The sequence below is a fragment of the Glycine soja genome, chromosome 10 (assembly GCF_004193775.1).
Source record: "Glycine soja cultivar W05 chromosome 10, ASM419377v2, whole genome shotgun sequence".
Taxonomy (NCBI): Eukaryota; Viridiplantae; Streptophyta; class Magnoliopsida; order Fabales; family Fabaceae; genus Glycine; species Glycine soja.
Genome location: NC_041011.1, coordinates 52,484,011 through 52,501,799, shown reverse-complemented (window position 1 = coordinate 52,501,799; position 17,789 = coordinate 52,484,011). Strand labels below are relative to the sequence as shown.

The window sequence follows — 17,789 nt, the reverse complement described above, 5'->3', positions numbered from 1 at the left end:
ATATTTAATGTGATTAATCAGATTACTTATTTTTTTCTAAGGGTCATAAATAAATTAATTACGTATTTTTTTCTAAGGGTCATAAATAAATTAATTGAGAGTCTTATAAATAAACAATTTTGTAATAAACTGTATTTTTAAATTTCTCATAAACAAATTCATTAACTATTTTAAATATATAAAAATTTAAAAACACAATTACTGAAAAAAAATTACACATACTGTGATAGCACTTTTTAATGAGGCGACAAATATTTGGGTTGTGAATTTATGTCATCGGTTAATATCAAACATTACTATTTTACAAAAAAAACTAAAACAAAAAACATTAAATTTTACAGCTACTAAAATTAAAAGAAATTTGTTGTGGATGTCCTAATGGGATTCTGACTAAATAGTCTGTCAGATTTTTTTAATGAATTTTTTAAAGAAAAATAATTATAAAAAATCGATAAATAAATGTACCAATAATATGTTTTAAAAAAAATATTAAAATCACGTAACGCATTTAATTTAATTATTGGAAGATGTCAAGGCACGAACTTCTATAATAATAAGCTCCGACGACCGCAGATCATAAGCGCAGTTCGTTCCACGTTGTTGTCCGCTCTGTGGCTCTCTACATTTCATCATTCATCGGAAAAATGGCTCTCGAGGTTGCTGTTAAGGCTGCTGTTGGTGCTCCAAATGTTCTCGGAGATTGTATGTTTTTTACTTCCTCTTTTTTCTGTCGTAAAAAAATGTTTCTGGATTTTGATTGTTTTCGGTTTTGATTTTGTTTTTAGGTCCATTTTCCCAAAGGGTCCTCTTAACTTTAGAGGAGAAGAAAATCCCTTACAAACTCCACCTCATCGATCTCAGTAGTAAACCCGAATGGTATATTATGGTTGAACTTTAATGTGCCATTGTGTGTCTCTTCTTCCTCACTGCTCAGTGTAACATCAATTTTTGTTTTTGGTTATTGGTAGGTTTTTGGGTGTGAATCCCGAAGGGAAGGTGCCACTGGTTCTTTTTGATGGCAAATGGGTGGCTGATTCTGATGTGATTGTGGGGATACTCGAGGAAAAGTACCCAGAACCCTCTCTCGTCACTCCTTCTGAATTTGCCTCCGTGTATGTTTCATCCATCAGCCTTTCTTTTTCTTATTTCAAGCTTTACTTTTTTTGCTGCCTGGAACATTTTTTATGGTGTTTCTTTTGTGTTTGACTTTAGTGTGTGTGTCTGTTTCAATGTTACATAGAACTGATTTTGACACTTGAACCGGTAGGGGCTCCCAGTGTTGTCACTATTGTTCACTTTAGGAAATATGTTTTTCAAGAGAATGTTGATTCATATACTCAGTTTTATTTGATGCACTATTTATATTACCCATAATCCTTTTTGAGTTTTTTGTCTTTTTTTGGCGGTGAGTGGATTATGATTTGTGGTTACCTGAATAATTGAGAAGAAAAAGGGTACTTAACTTATACATTGCTGTCTCAATTTTTTCTTATAAAATATTATTTGAACTAAGTTGTTCTTAAGCACTGAATTTGAGTATACTCAATATGTTTACATTTGCAGGGGATCAAAGATATTTGGGTCTTTTGTGAGTTTTTTGAAGAGCAAGGATACAAACGATGGAACTGAGCAAACGTTGGTTGCTGAATTGAGTGCCTTGGATGAACATCTCAAGGCCCATGTATATAAAACAATCTTTTTTATTTGTTAATTCGTTACCTATTTGTAATGGTTAAATTGTCAATGCTAATATGCTGGAGGCATGGTCAGGGTCCATACATTGCTGGGGAGAAAGTCACTGCTGTTGATCTGAGTTTGGCACCCAAACTGTACCATCTTGTGGTAGCACTGAGTCACTTCAAGAATTGGAATATTCCAGAAAGTTTGACACATGTCCACAACTACACTAAGGTATGCGGTTGTTTTCTGCAATGCATGTATTCTTTTGAAACTATTTAGTTGTGTCTTTTGTATTGCCATTGATTAGTATTTGGTGATGAGAAAATTCTGTGGTCAAACTTGTCATGCCAATATGCATAAAATTTCTTCAAAATGACTGAAGTATCTATTATTTAATATGTCTTGTAGTCTCAATAATAAAGTGTCTGAAAAGAGAGACTAAAGTAAAAGAAGTAAATGCAATTGGAAAAGACTGGTCTTTGATTTAAGAAATTTTTTACTTGTTTACTTGAAAACCAGTCAACTCCTGATTGTGCATAGTAATTCTAAACAGAAAGGGTTTTCGTGGACATAAATACTATGCGACAGCCTACTGTGCTTAAAAAGCAATCTATTTATCTATTGTGAATTAACCCTGCATTGTGAATAAATCTCTAATAAGTGACTAAAGCCATGTGAGTTCACCTGATTTCCTTGGTCAATCAGGGAGTTCTTGCACAATAAAATGTTGTCAATTGATGATAACCTAAATCAATTATTTTCCTGAATTTTATCATTTATGTCATTTGGGTGTTCTGTGTGGCTATTTTTGGAGAACTATGTAGTCTGTCCATCATCATTCTCTTGTCAGTCTTGTGAACAAAGAAAATTGCTTCTACTGTTCACATGGTTCTTCTCTTAATTGTCCTTCTAATCATGTAAATGGAAATATCATCTTGCATGGAGTTTTTTTTTTTCTTCCCTTGCTGACAATTAGAGTATGTTTTATGTATATTATTCTTAATATGCTGCTATTAATAAATATTCATGCATGTCCTCTCATTATTGCCTTAATTTGAGATTAATTCCTCTTCTGTTCTGAGATGGTGATTGTATATAGCTGTATGTATATTGTCATCAACTTGGAGAGGCTATCGAACTAATTTCAATGTAGTATTTATTTGACTATTTTACAAGACAAAGCATTCAGAATACATTAATAAGTTCCATGTTTTGGTCATATTCCTCTTTATATTTCAAAGTTCTCTTGGGTTATTATTAGCTCTGTTCCTTTTACTTTAGGTTTAATAGTTCATCATCCTTGGTTATCACATAGTCATTGTGATATTGTATTGGTTTGATGCTGCCAATGTATTAAAAACTAAATTGATTGTTGAACTAATGAAGTCATTTGTTCATTATTCTCTAGTCCAACCATGGTTAAACCAGTGTTAGATAAATATGTTTGATATCATAAATAGATTAAGTAATAGACTCTTATAAAATCATAAGAAATCAAGTTAGGTTAAACTAAAATTAATGTAAAATTATCATATTATATGTCTACTTGGTTGAATTGTAGTTTTGAATGGCTTTGGACCAATTCTAATGGTTTTCCACTAGCTGTTTCTCTGGTTGGTTAGTTTTTTCTGGTTGAATGGAGCTGAAAATTATGAATTCTAATTCCATATCATCAACTTCTTGGGTGCTTTGTGAATTTTCAATTCCTACAACTGAAATCTTTTTGCAATTGATAAGGAAAAGGATCTAATTGCTGGTTTGAAAGTTGAGTAGTATGGCTGTCGACGATTTAGTTGGTTAATGAACAATTATTTTCTGTTACAGCTGCTCTTCTCCCGGGAGTCATTTGAGAAAACAAAGCCTCCAAAGGTAGAATATGTTATTAGTGGATGGGCGCCTAAGGTGAATGCTTGAAGTAATTCTAAATTGAGATATCTGAACATCAGATATGTAATGTACTGTGACTGAACCTTGTTAAGAATAGGATGGCGAACTCATGATGTTTTTCAAGAGTATTGTTCCCCTTTTAATAATAAACATGTAGTTTGTTGGTGTGTTTATTGGTGATGTAACAATAGTTGTCACTAGTAGTAGTGTTTTAGATTTTAATGTCGGAAAAAGATCCTCCCAAATTAAAAAAAAAAAAAAAAACTGGATAAAATGTCAGTTGTTGCTTACTTGATAAATTTAACTTATAAAGAATTAAAAAAATGTATTAATGGTAAGGATCTCAAACTGGACACTCAAGTTTTTTCCAACTGGAGAGAATTCGTGTTTGTTCTATCGAATTGTCTGGCTGAGACATGAATAAATTTGTAACTATTGAAAAAGCTTTAGATGTGACATCTTCATTGTTGCAGAATGAAGTGAGGATTTTGCGATTCGAAACCCAACAAACATAATGCTCAAATTTAACGTGTACTTAAGCATCAAGAATGCTCAGTCCCTACAATGTTACTAAACTCCACCGGTTCTGTCTTCATCTCCCAAGTGACTTGTGTCTGGATAACATGCAAGCATTAAATCTGATGGTTCCAAGAGAATACAATATGGAGTCTCCAACGTTTTAGACCATGGTAAGTAGAAATTAAGAACTACGGATAGATGTGGTCTCCTCAAGTGATGTTTCTTTCTTGAACTTCTTATGATTTTTCTATGTTTGAAAAATATAATTAAATTATACCAAATCATACTAACATAGAGCTTATTTGTTTTATGCGTTTTTCATTTTCCCATGCACGTAGAACGGGAATTCAATTCTCACACAGACTTCATATTCAATAAAAATATACTTTTATATTCACAGAGAATGAAAGAACTCATATTCAACATTCACAAAAAATTCAATAAAAACAACACGCTAATAATCATTTTCATCAAGCTCAGATTGCCTTTAAAATAATAAATTTGCCTAATTTTTCTCTTCTAAAATGAAAAAGTAATGATATCTTAATTTTGATTTGAAATTTAAGAAATATTTTGATTTAATTTAACAATAAATATATTATTTTAATATTTAAAATAAATGGAAAGTATTTATTTTATATAAAATTTATAAATTAAAAAAAGATTATGAAGCTTGTGTACCACTATAATTTCACGTATTATATTATTTTTTAAATATAATTTTACTATAGATTAAAATATTTTATGTTGACTATTAATTTCATTTTGGATTGTTTTGATTTCATTATAGTTTTGTCTAATTTAAATAATCAAAATTCATTATTGATTTGAGCACCGACACGCGCGGGAAATGTCGCGTGGCCCCAACAAACACCTTTTGGCAGGGTTTCTGAGTTTGTGTGGCTTCAACTCGCTCCCCACTCTTCCCACTTCTCACCATCGCTAATTTTTTTAATGTTCAGTGTTTTTGTTTTGCGTCAAATTATTTATAGCTTTGCAAATGTAAAAGAAAAAATGAACTCATCCTTGTTGCCACCATCTGCTAGAAAGAAAATCACCACAACAGTATGTAAATAACCTATTCTTTATCTCTCACTCGGGGAGAAGATGATTCATAAATGGTGTCCTCTTCCCAAACTGAAACCACCATGGATCTGAAAGAGATAGGGAGAGAGCTTTGCAATAAAAAATAATTATCAATTAGTGGCTCAAGATATGCACCCTTCACTATTTTATTATTATATCCAAGGATTTAAAATATCAAACCTATGTTGGGTTACAAGTGTGAGGTGAAGTCTCACTTCAGGTAGAAGTGGAAAGGTGAGCACTATATAAGTGAGGAGAAGACCCATAAACCTGAGCCTTAAGGTTTTGGGTTAGAGTGTGGTGTAGGGTCTCCTTATGTAGTGGTTCATGGTCCATAGATATACCCCTCGAATCTCCCCAACAACCTAGCACACTGGTGCACAGTAGAACTCGCCTACCGGTTAATTCCCAAGTCCCAACAGCATTCTAGGTTTCATGATTGGCTCTAAAACAATAAATGATCTTTACATGATGTTTTGAGTTCCAAATATTTTAACTAAAAACTAAGATTTTCATTTTGAGCAATGAGAAAGGTCACATTTTCTGACACAATTTTTTTAAATGCACTATTTCATTTATTAAAAATCATAAAATTTAATTGATTATCTTTCTTGATTTTATAATTTTTAACATTTTAATCAATAAAAGAGTGTGTAATTGTATATGTAGTAGTGTGTTGTTAGTACTCTCACAAGTAAGGGTATGTTTGATACCTGGGTTTCATTCAAGCGTCCATATGTGTCTTTTGGGCCACAGCATGCAGAAGAACTAGGATCGCAGCCAGCCTCTTCAAATGTCTTCCAACAAGTCTTACCACCTAAAAAATTGACGATTTTGGTGATTGACAGTTATGAAATAGGAAATACACCTCCTATTTTCATAAGGAACAGTACACCTTCACAATTATCTATTGAGAAAAAATTTCTGCTTTCTGTAAGAAGCAGAATATCGCCACTCAAATTATCACCTGAAAGTCTACACGTAACGGATCTTAGGCTATTAGGTCAAATTATATCAGGTCATCTAATATTGCAATTTTAGATCTCCAGAAAGGTTTATATCAGGGTAATTTGAATAAAATAATCGATATTTGTATATATATGAAGAGCAAACAGAACTTGCCATGCTTTCTCATCACTAAAAACTGGCTCCTACGGTCTAGAAGTCTCATCCTGTGAAGACAAACCTCAATTTTCTGTAGCCCAGAACAGGTAAGGTCAAGAATCTGTCCTGTTTTAGTCCATGATATAGCTGATGTTAGAAGTGGTTCGAATATGATATAGTAACCACAAACAATTTGTTGATTACAACATATGACACTTTGGAAACTATGTAAGAATTCTGCTCTGCATGCTTAGCCACTAAAAAATTCCTATTTCTTGGTTTGAGGGGAGGAGTAATTTAGCTTTTTAATTGCCAAAGATTGTCAATATACTTATACTTTTAATTTAAGAGAAATTGCAAAAGATGCATCATCGTAACATAATTCTCTTGGGATGTAATCGTTTGTGCAAAAATAGAGTGAAAATAAAGAGAAATGAAAAATAACATGATGTGAGATACACATTTTTATTGTTTATTTTAATTAAATTTTCTATCTTAATTTTTTTTTTAATTTTCTTCTCTCTACTGAACAGGCTTTTAATTTGGAAAATAGGATGGAGCTTCATCAATCCCATAGTCCATATTTCGTTAATATAAATTAAAAGTTTGAAATAAATGAAAACAAATGTTTAAGATTTGTATTCAACCATTTAGATGACGTGGTGATGAACAATAAAATCAAACAGTGATGCGAACAACTTTTTGTACACTTACGCGAACAATCGTGATCAATGAGCAGCAATTGTGATTTGTGAACAATGCGATATTGCGATGAATAGTAGCAACTAGTAAGCGGGTGGTGCAATGAAGGAAACAGAGACGTCTCTGGAATGAAGACGGAAGGATTTCAAATGTACAAGTAGAGCTCGCAAAATCATGTTAACATGTTTCAACCGCAGCTAGCGTTGCCTTTTTTATTTAACACTAAAGAGAAAAAAAGAGAAAATAAAAACTTAGTATAACTGTATAACATACGACATAATGTAATTAAAAAAAAAAGGAGTGAAGTGATCCGTATTGTCAGTATATTTGATATTTAGAGGTGTACTGTGGAATGTTTATATACTATTTTCTCTCCACATTCATGCATAAATTATGTTAATGGTCATTGCAAATGTTAAATTAATGTTGAAATCCGACGTAAACAAGTCCTGATATAACAAAAGTTAAGATAGCCTTTTAAAAAAAAGTTAAGATAGAGTTGAGATCTAAATTGGTACAAAAATATGAAATAGGTGCCCTTGAGAAAAATAGTCTTTGTATCTACATCTCCTTTCACAAATTAAATATGTAGCCACATATGCATGTAAATATTTAAAAGGAGACAATTTATATTTCTGTTCTTGGATACAACCAATCTAGCTAATCCCATACAAACATATACATGTGATAATATACATGCATATATACTGATACATATACTATCTGAGATGAAATTACATGGCTGACATGGCATTGTGTTATTTGCTAGGTCGTGGATAACCTAGCCATATAGCATATGCACAAGAACTCTAGTTAGGTATATATAGGTAATTAGAAAAGCATAGCATATATATATATAACACATCCATCCATGTAAGTAGAGACACCATGTACGATAGTTGTACAGTGAGGAGTGACGAGTGACAAGAGAGTAGAGATATATAGTAGTATAGCGTAGGGATATCAGTGCCTTTGGGCCAGTTGTTGCATGAGACTTTGAAGGACTAAAGTACCAAAACACAAAGGTCATATCGTTTTCAATGGCTGTTTAGTCATCTTTAGAGGAATCTAACTCTGACATCATCTTCTGTATTATCTGGTTTGTCTCTTCCTGAGACATTCTGTCGTCTTTAGCTTTCGACTTCATGTAAGGCTCGAAGAATTCCTTGTTTTCCTTCTCTAGCTCCTTCCACACTGAAGCACGTATCCATACGTATTATATCCATGCTTCATAAAATCATATACTTTCAACATATGCACGTGCATGCTTGTCTTTTGGTTGGTTGGTAGTGGAAACTATATATCCCATATGAAGCATAATAAGGTAGATTTACAATCAATGGTTGACGAAGAATTATATAAATGAGTCCGACACTATATTTTAAATCAGATGTGGGGATTTTATCTCAAATTTATATTTTAACATTTACATATTATCTCTTTAATTTGTTTATCTTTTTTTGTTTCACACAAAATTGTTGGAGTATAAATATGATAGAAAGTTCATCTTAAATAAAAATAAAAAAAGTTAAACAAAATAAAGATTTATAATTATGAGTTTTAAGATTTGGATTAAAATATAATGTGAGATTTACTTACGAGATATTCAAAAGAAATCATTTAAATAATAAGTTATCATCTAAGGTAAGCTTGCTGGCATCTCATTATTTCTTTTTTTTTTCTTCTTTCTTTTTGGTGTACCCAGATGTTAGTTTAAAACTTAATTGCCCTAAACCATTATTTCGAATCTCTAATTTGAAGCGTTAAAAAACAGCACAAATTAAAAAGCTTCTTAAATATTTTTGTTGTTACATTCTTAAATAGTTTAATAACATACAAAACAAACATAGATAAGAAATATACTATTTAATACATTATCGATACACTGAAAGGTTATTTTCTCAAGTTGGATGGTTTCTCTATCTGAATCCTCGGCGTTCCTGATCTTAAGTTAAGTGTAAATGGTATATAGTTTCCTTTTTAAAAAAAAAAACTGAGTATGGTTTCTATATAATAGTAGACAAATGCCGACACTACGAGAAATTAATGGATTAGTAACAAAAATTAGTAAAAAAATTATTTTTTTAATCATTAATACTGGTGTCACAAAAAAATAGTGACAATTTTTTAAAAATCATATGTAAATTGTTTTGTCATTGATGTTAATTGTTTATGTAGTGTGGTGATTTTCTGTTTGTATCAAATTAGCCCTAAGAATTTTGATTAATTCGTGGGATATCTCATTAATATAGCATGCAAGTAGTCACTGTGTTTATATACAGGGTAACACACACATATATATATATAATAGTTATTTTAAAATCTTTACTAGCCATTGTATTTTATCCGTCAACTGATTCATATATCTAACATATCTTCATGAAAAATTCCTTCGTATTTGAAGCACGGAATTGAAAAATATAAGTTCTCTAAATTAAACTAATTATAACTCGATCGACTAATGATTTTCAAATTGAAACCTTGGCTCTCTAATATTCCATATGAAAAATTAACTTTACTAACATGGACCAGCTGCGAAGGGAAAGTCACAACAATCAGTCATATATCTTCCAAATATTGATTTGTTTTAAAAAATTTCAAAGTGAGTCACAAGCAAAGAAGCTTGGCACCTGACATTATTTGGTAGTTCTCAATAGAATTCCAATTGATCAAATTAATTCATAAATTAAAATAGGGTTTGTAAAACAAAAGCTAGTATATAAGACTTCAGGTAGACATGACTTGGTGTGTGTGTGCGCGTATATATTATTCACATATATACTAATTATATTGATGATATCGCAAATCTCCCGAATTGAATATTGCACGCCAAGGAACACTGTGATCTTGCATGTGTGCATGCTCTTTGGTTTAAGCTCTTTATAGAGAGTAAAGATCATACCAGTGGATGTTATAATAGGATTAATATTTGCATGTTTAGAGAGCGCTTCCATGCATTCTTCCTTGGTCATGTGAAAGATCAAACACTTCTCGATCAGATGCTGCACCTATATTAATTAATTCGTAGAAAACTTGTCAAAACAACACGATGATCTTTATAACAATAACAAAGAATTTAAAGCTATATATATATACCATACGAATGTATGTAGCAGGAGAAGAAGATGAAGAAGAAGAAGAGGATTTAGAAGAGTCTCCCATAGCTAGCATTAAGTGGTTAGTAGTGCAAGTTAACAAAATAAATATTTATATGCAACAAATCTATCGACCGTATGAAGACGAAAGAAATAAGAGAAGAGAGCTAGGGGTGGTGGGTTGTGGGACCAAGAGTCCCACGTGAGAGATAAATTATAATTGGCTGGGAGAAGATTAGAGGAGATTGCAAATGACCATTCTTTGTCTTGTACAATTGCCATTAGAGCTGCCCCCTTCACGTGATTTGTGGGACATCCCCTTCAATTCGACAAACCCGCATCATCAATTGATCGATATATATTTGATGGCACACACTTTCTATATATGCATAACACAAACCCTTTCTCTTTAATTATTAATGCATTTTTAGCCTCACTATTACCCTCCTTCATAATTATTCACCTTACCAGAATCCAAAAACTGCCCATGCCTTTATATGCCATTCACTCATTGGTCCAGCGGCTTCTTAGATTCCTTTCTTTCTTCATTTTCTATTCATCTTCAATGTTTTATAAGGAAAGTATCGTTAAGTGACAAAGTATAATAGGAATATATACATTCTAACTTGTATACAAAAATCTTGCAATATTAAATTTGAGAAATAAACATATACGAATAAATGGCACCCAATTTTTTTAACTCAATTAGTTAATTAGTTAAGTAGGGTATGTTAGTGGTTGTAAACTTTGATTTCCAAGAATAATAAATAAATTAATTAAAGTGTCAATACATCATTTAAAAAAAGGTATATATAATGAGCTCTGTCCAACTTTGGCTTTAAATAATATCTATGATTTAACTTTTATCAAGTCTATAAAATTTTAAAAAAATATATTTTGAAATACAATATTATTACACATCTTTCAAATAAATATACTATAGCATGCAAAAAAAAAATGACAAACATGACACATAAAAACATGTGATGATTATCTTTCTCAAGGAATTAGTAAAACACATAGTATAAGATATAAATTGCACGTAAGATAATACCCCTCTTTTGCATAAATTAACTTGAGTAGGAATCTATCTATAATATTCTCTAAAACAATGTAATTATTAATTAAGCACTTTTGAAGGAATAGAACTTTTCCAAAAATATTTAAATTAATTAATTAATATGGCAAAATGAGAAGATAAGAGAGTGAGTTCCTTGACAGCAATTGAGACAGTAAAAGAGTATAGATTGATTAAATACTTAAATGTAAACTAGCTAATAAAAAATAATTAAATTAAATGTAAAAGATTTTTATACTAGCATCTATTTATATATCATTATTAGAATAAGATTGTTTTGATTTTTCTAATAATTATTTTATCAATTATATTTAAAGTAGTTTTTAATTAGTTGATAGTGTAAAAAAAGTTATATTCACAATAAATAAAAATTAAACTTTATTGATAATTAAAAAAATGCTCACTTTTTTAGGTCAAAATTACGAAAAAGTAACTGCACAAAGAAGGAAAGAAATCTGATGATTAGTTAGTTGATTTTAAATTCCAAATTTCCAACCACTCTTGTACTGTTAAAGGTTGACTTAATTGACTACTTTCCATTTCTTTAAAAGCTTGTGCGTACGTGTTTTGTAATTAATTTCGTGTAACAACTCTTCCAGCCCCTTAGTAACAAATAACAACTCTTCTGATATGTGCACAAATGGATCATTTCTCACTGTTGTAAATTTTAAAATTTTATCTTTTTTTAATCAAGAGGAAATTTGATATATCGAATGTTTGGGTTTATATTATTCGCAACGTAATAATGGTATTTCCACAAAGTTTGTGCATGATAAAAAAGGTGGCATGAAATCCGAGAAGAATAAAGCAGCTGCACTACAGTTTCTAAAAAGATGACAATTCTTACTCATGAGAAGGTGTGGCAAATTAAAATATATAGCAGTTTTTCATAATGGTCACGAGGATAGAACACTTCTAATATAATTATTTATTAATAATTCTTATTTATTAATAATTATTTATTAATATAATGTACCATAATAGCTTACACCTAGAAATGATATAGCATCTACATAGTGTGCAAAAGGGATTGTGATCAACAGCAAAACGGTGCAATAATATGTTCCAAATCAAATAAACAAAATCTGATAAGCATCTCGATACAATTAAACATAAGCCAAAAATTATGAATTCTAAAACTTGAATATTTATATAGAAATAAATTAGAAAGGCACAAGTTAGAAACAAATAATTGAACACATTTTCAAGCTCAATGGAAAAAAGTTGGTGTGTTGACATAATGGACTTTAATTTGAGAGAGAAAGATAGGGTAAATGGGAAGACAATGCTAGACTGAGACCATGACTTTTATATTTGAAGGCTTAAGCCGTTATGGTAAATTTCCATGCCTTTTGTCATAAAACTGGTATTATCTAAGCGCTATTAATTAATTAAAGAAGGCATATTTTCACATAATAAATAATGTAACATCAATCTTGTTTTCTGTCCTTTTCCAATAATTTTTGGACAGGTTTATTTTTCTTCGCTTTCTATATCAATGTCTAGCACATCAACGTATTCTCTCTAAGAAATTGAATATAAAAATATCATATACTACATTATATTATATATGTATATTCCGTCAAAAAAAATATATGTATATTAGTAAAATTCTTTTTGGAATTAAATTTGTTTATTGAAATTAAGCAGCAATAACAGAGACGGTCAAGAGCCGGAGGGACACAAAATACATGTTTCGGAAAATTGCATAACTAAATGCATTTGTTTTTATCTTTATTAAAAAAAATCATATATTTTTAAATTCTTACAAAAAGTTAGAAAATAAAAAAAAATATTTCCTAAAAATATGCTTAAATAAATACAGAGGTCTTCCCAGAATATGCTTTTTGGTTATTCAAAGTCCCACTAGTATTTTTTGTTTGCTTCCAAACTCCAAAGAACTGGAGCATGATATGAAAAGCTCAAGTACTACTGGAGCATTTTTGAACTTATTTTTATTTATTGCACACGATCGTCACTAATAAGTCTTTGTTGATCTGAATGGTCGGGAAGCATTTTTTTTTCAGGAGAATGGTCTGAAAGTTATATCCTATGTTTTAGAAACACATTTTAGTTATTTTTAATTTTTTTATTCATTAAAAATTTTATTTGATTATTTGATAAATAATTTGTTTTAGTAATTTCTTAGTTATTTCTAATGTTTTGTTAACACTTTTTGAAATAATATTTTTTAAAACTCATTATTACAAATAAGCCTTCTTAAGTGGGTCATGGGATCATTTTATGACGATTTTGACCCATCTTAAACCAACATTGGTTTTGAATCCATCTTAGTATGTGTGTGTAACTTTCTATATCAATTATGTATATAAGTGTCTGTAGCTGATTTTTTGGATTGGTTGTATGGATAACCGTGACTTTCTAATCTTTTATATATTTTTTTCTTTTTATTCTTAATATATTTATCAAATTTTTTCTTATCCTTCTTAAATGAACAATAGATTTATTTTATTTCGCTTTTCAATTTTTATTAATCACTTATAATTTAATATAATAATTTTTCTACTTCTAGTTTCATGTAACTTTTCAACTAATTTGATGGGACATAACATATAACACAACAGGTTTGGACTTCTTAAAATAGTAAGTATTTCTTTCACTTTTTTTCAATTTATTTATTTTACTTTGAAACAAATTACTCAAAACAATTTTAAAGAAATTGTTTTTGTTTATTTAATTTTTAAAGGAAAAATTTCTATTTATTTTGAGAAGTTGTTTTTAATGATTTTTGAGAAAAAAAGTATAATTATAACTATGCCTTTTAAAATAAAGGTAATTTTGTATTTACAATAAAAACAATTTTTACAATATATAAAACTTCAAAAATAATTTACCATCATCACTTTTATATAAAAAAAAAGAGTTTAAATAAACACGCCTCATTTTTTTCCAGAAATTATCAGAGGACATGCACCTACCAATCTTTCGAAAAACTTGAGTGCTCAATGCTAAACATTTTAGTAAATACAAATAATTATATACCATTCCTTATTGATTTCATTCAAAACTAGATTCGTTTAGAGCATTAATCAAAGGCACTCTTTCGGAGTCCTCCAAAAATACAAAATACATAGCATGTTGCCGTATTAATGAATGATGGTATCTATTCAAGTTTTTTAACTCTCTGTTACATGATTCAGGTTCCTATTCTGATTTTTTTTTTGTTACACGAGATAAAAGAATATATTAAAGTAAACTATAATCTTACTATTTAGCAAGGTTTTTAATATGGTAACGGTTATATTTCAACTAACTAGTATCACTTTTATTTTCCTTTCAAGATTTATAGATTTTCACACACACACACACATATATTTTCAAAATTTTATCAGCAATCAATTTTCATCTTTTCCACATCTACATTGCCATGGGCGTGACAAAAAGAATGGTGGGCTTGCCGTGGGTTAAGGTGACTGGGCCTACAATGTCTACCGTCATTGCTCTTTTAGATTAACTGTTCATTATTCCATCACTGTAGCCACACTAGTTATGCTTTTTGAAATTAAAAATTAGTTTTTATTATAAAAATGCATATGGTGCCAAATTTATCCGTCTCAATTGGCACCTTTTTGTTTTTGAAAAATTACTAAAAAATTGTTTCGTTATATGAAATAAATTTTATTTTAAGTAATTAATTAATTCTAATTGATGTAATGTAATTTAATTAATTTCTCAGATTATATATGATATAGTACTAAATTGTAATGGTGCATCTTATAAATTATACAGCTCCCTGAACTCAACTTGCATTTTTCATTGTTCTTTGAAAATATAAAAAAAAAAGTCTCCAAACATCAATATTCCTAGCAATCTGTGAATCTAGCACAACCACTCTTGAGTTCTGCCATATGGTAATCTTATTTTGAGAGGAGAGCCATCAGATCTTACTCTACAGTATTAGTGATTAGACATTGCACGGCAATCCTTGCAAAAAATTACATCAATATTGCATTAACAATTAACACGCAGACCCAAATAGGGGAATCGCATCTGGGTTGGGTTTCTTCATCAATTTTTTAAAACGGGAATATGGACAAATAGAAATAGAGACTTGTTACCCTTCTGTTATACACATCATTGCAGACCAAAAAAAAAAAAAAAGCTGTACAGAGAAGAGACTGTTAAATGCCAGTTTACTTGTACGGATCTCATAAGCAAAGCAAAGCATAGTAGTACAAGCTAGGATTACTAGGAGAAATATAATAATAAAAGAGTTTAACCCTTAGATCAAGCAAAATTAGAGGACAATAGTGGGAATGAAAATTATCTATTTGTTTTATTGTAGTATAAGAACTCACTCACTCACACACAAACTTAAAGAATCACAGAAAACAACATATGAAATACTTATATCCCACATCATCATACCCTACCCTATAATGCCCTTATCACATCAGATTTTAACCTGATTCCTTCTACTTCACGGTTCCCATTTAATTGGATCTCCATCTTGTTGGCTCAAAACTTGGATGCACAATAATCCACCAAAATTCTCAAAGTAAATTTCAATTGGGCTATTGCAGAAAAGAACACCATCCTCGAAACATATCTAACAGTTGATAGAAGTGCTTCACCCTATGCCAATGTTGAACTGTTTCATTGGGCGAAAGACAGAGACTTATACGTGAAAAGCACTTCCATCACCAAGTGTAATGAATCACGTCACGTAACTGAACCGGAATTGACTTAGGCGAAGCAACAATTTACCTCAACCCAGAACTTCCATCTCTAGAACTTGCTCCCATACTTGCCTTACCAGTTTCTTGGAGAACCTGTATACGTACGCTATTTATAATCTACATCAATAATTAGTAACCTAGCTACTTATTTTCAAATTGCTTTTTATAGATTTACTATTTTTTTTATTTAATCACCTTATTTTTTAAATTTTATTTTATCTTTTACGATCATAAAAGTTTCAACTTTCAAGAGATATTTGAAAATATATTAATTAATTTCAAAGATTTATTAATTTGATAAATAGAAATAATAAAAAAAGGTAAATATGCTATGTCAAACCAAAAAAGTTACTGTACAAAACAAAAAACAAAAAAAGTTAGATAAATATGCATAAACATGATTTTGAAACCATTACACTAACACGTGTAAGATGATGTTGTTGTAAATATTAAACAAGAAGAAGAAATACTACGTGTAATTCAAAACAACCTCAAAGAGTGTTTATGTAATTTATTTTAAATAATAAAAAACTATTTTTAAATTTTAAAAATAAATGTAATTATATTTTTAGGAATGAAAAATATCTTTAACTTTATAATTTATGATAGGCAACCATACAAATTACTCAAAAGTCGATAATAATGAAAATAACACAATTAGGTTTCTTCTTCTCTCATTTTAGGTTGTGTTTTGATTATGAAAAGGAGTAACATAAAAAAAAAATGGATTGTGATAAACCTTTACATAAAATAGTGATACATGAATCACTCATGATTTTATATATTACATCAATATTTTTCATTTCTCTTTAACTGTCTTTTCTTTCCCATTATAAATTTTATCATATCCTATATTTTTTTTCTCTTTTTTACTCTCTTTTAAGAGTTGGATAGCATATTGAATATCCATCAAATATTTTCCTTTTACATAAAGGATGAAATTTAATGAAAGTCAATGTGATTTACTTTAGTCCATTCAATTTCCTCATCAGTGTCCTTTTCCCCAACCCCACCCCACAAATTGAGGCGTATGGGATGGAACATCTGGTTTTTTTTAATTAATTGTAATTATAATAGTTAAATCTTATCTTTTTTTTTTTTTTATTAAACTCGGCCGTATTTCTTCTTCTCACAACTTCTTTTTTGAACTTCTCTTGCTGGGTGGTTTTACAGACAAACCATGTTATATCATACTTACGAAACAAATAGGTTGCGCTTAATTTAATTACGTATGACTAGCAAACCAGATTAGCTTAGTGCTGAAATTTGTGATCCACTTTTAGCTTCATAATTTTATTTTCTGTTTTCTTTGCTTTTAACTCTTTTCATGGTTATAAACATTATGTTTGGCATTGAGAAAAGTCTAACATAATTGGTAGACAATTGAATTTCTAATTTGTTAGGATTTCAATTCTTAACCATACGCATGGCGGATCTGTGTTGTGTTGAGAGGGTGCAGATTGACTTTGAGAAAATATAAGATAGAGCATATTGATAAGAAATGAATATATCATATAGCTAATTCTCTTCACTAATCTATATATATGCAGTAATTTTGAATTGAAAAGGGCAATGTGGTGTCACTGTATTAAAATCGTGTATTTATATAAGAAAGTGTCTCACTTTAAGTGTAAAATTTCAAAAAATATATAATAAAGGAAGTAAAATAGTGATAACTTTGTCTTTGTGTATCCCGGCCCACTTGGAAGTAAAACAGTGGTCCTAGCAACAACCTCTTTGAAGAACTAGTAGTTGTATGGACATTTTCCAAATATTCCCTTCACTATGGTCATCTTTGTCCTCGTATTATGTGTTAATAAATATAAACAACCGTTGATAACGTATATTATTCTGAAGTTGTTCTTTAAATATGCGTTCAATTCTTCACAACGTCGGTTTTTTTTTTTTAAATATGGACTTTTTACCATTTTGGATTTT

General features: G+C 30.0%; 2 protein-coding genes across 2 annotated transcripts; one reads left to right on the top strand and one right to left on the bottom strand.

Moving 5' to 3' along the window:
* The first annotated feature begins 541 nt into the window (after window positions 1-541).
* LOC114370026 (glutathione S-transferase DHAR2-like) lies at window positions 542-3,740 on the top strand. The gene is made up of 6 exons (XM_028327317.1): window positions 542-702; window positions 786-876; window positions 969-1,112; window positions 1,564-1,681; window positions 1,771-1,911; window positions 3,505-3,740. Exons 1-6 carry the CDS (start codon window positions 645-647, stop codon window positions 3,592-3,594), a joined length of 642 nt encoding a protein of 213 aa, XP_028183118.1. The 5' UTR covers window positions 542-644; the 3' UTR covers window positions 3,595-3,740.
* A 3,777-nt stretch (window positions 3,741-7,517) lies between these two features.
* Window positions 7,518-10,174, bottom strand: LOC114370763. The gene is made up of 3 exons (XM_028328156.1): window positions 10,075-10,174; window positions 9,881-9,986; window positions 7,518-8,172 (listed from the first exon to the last, which is right to left on the bottom strand). Exons 1-3 carry the CDS (start codon window positions 10,147-10,149, stop codon window positions 8,027-8,029), a joined length of 327 nt encoding a protein of 108 aa, XP_028183957.1. The 5' UTR covers window positions 10,150-10,174; the 3' UTR covers window positions 7,518-8,026.
* Window positions 10,175-17,789: the final 7,615 nt, after the last annotated feature.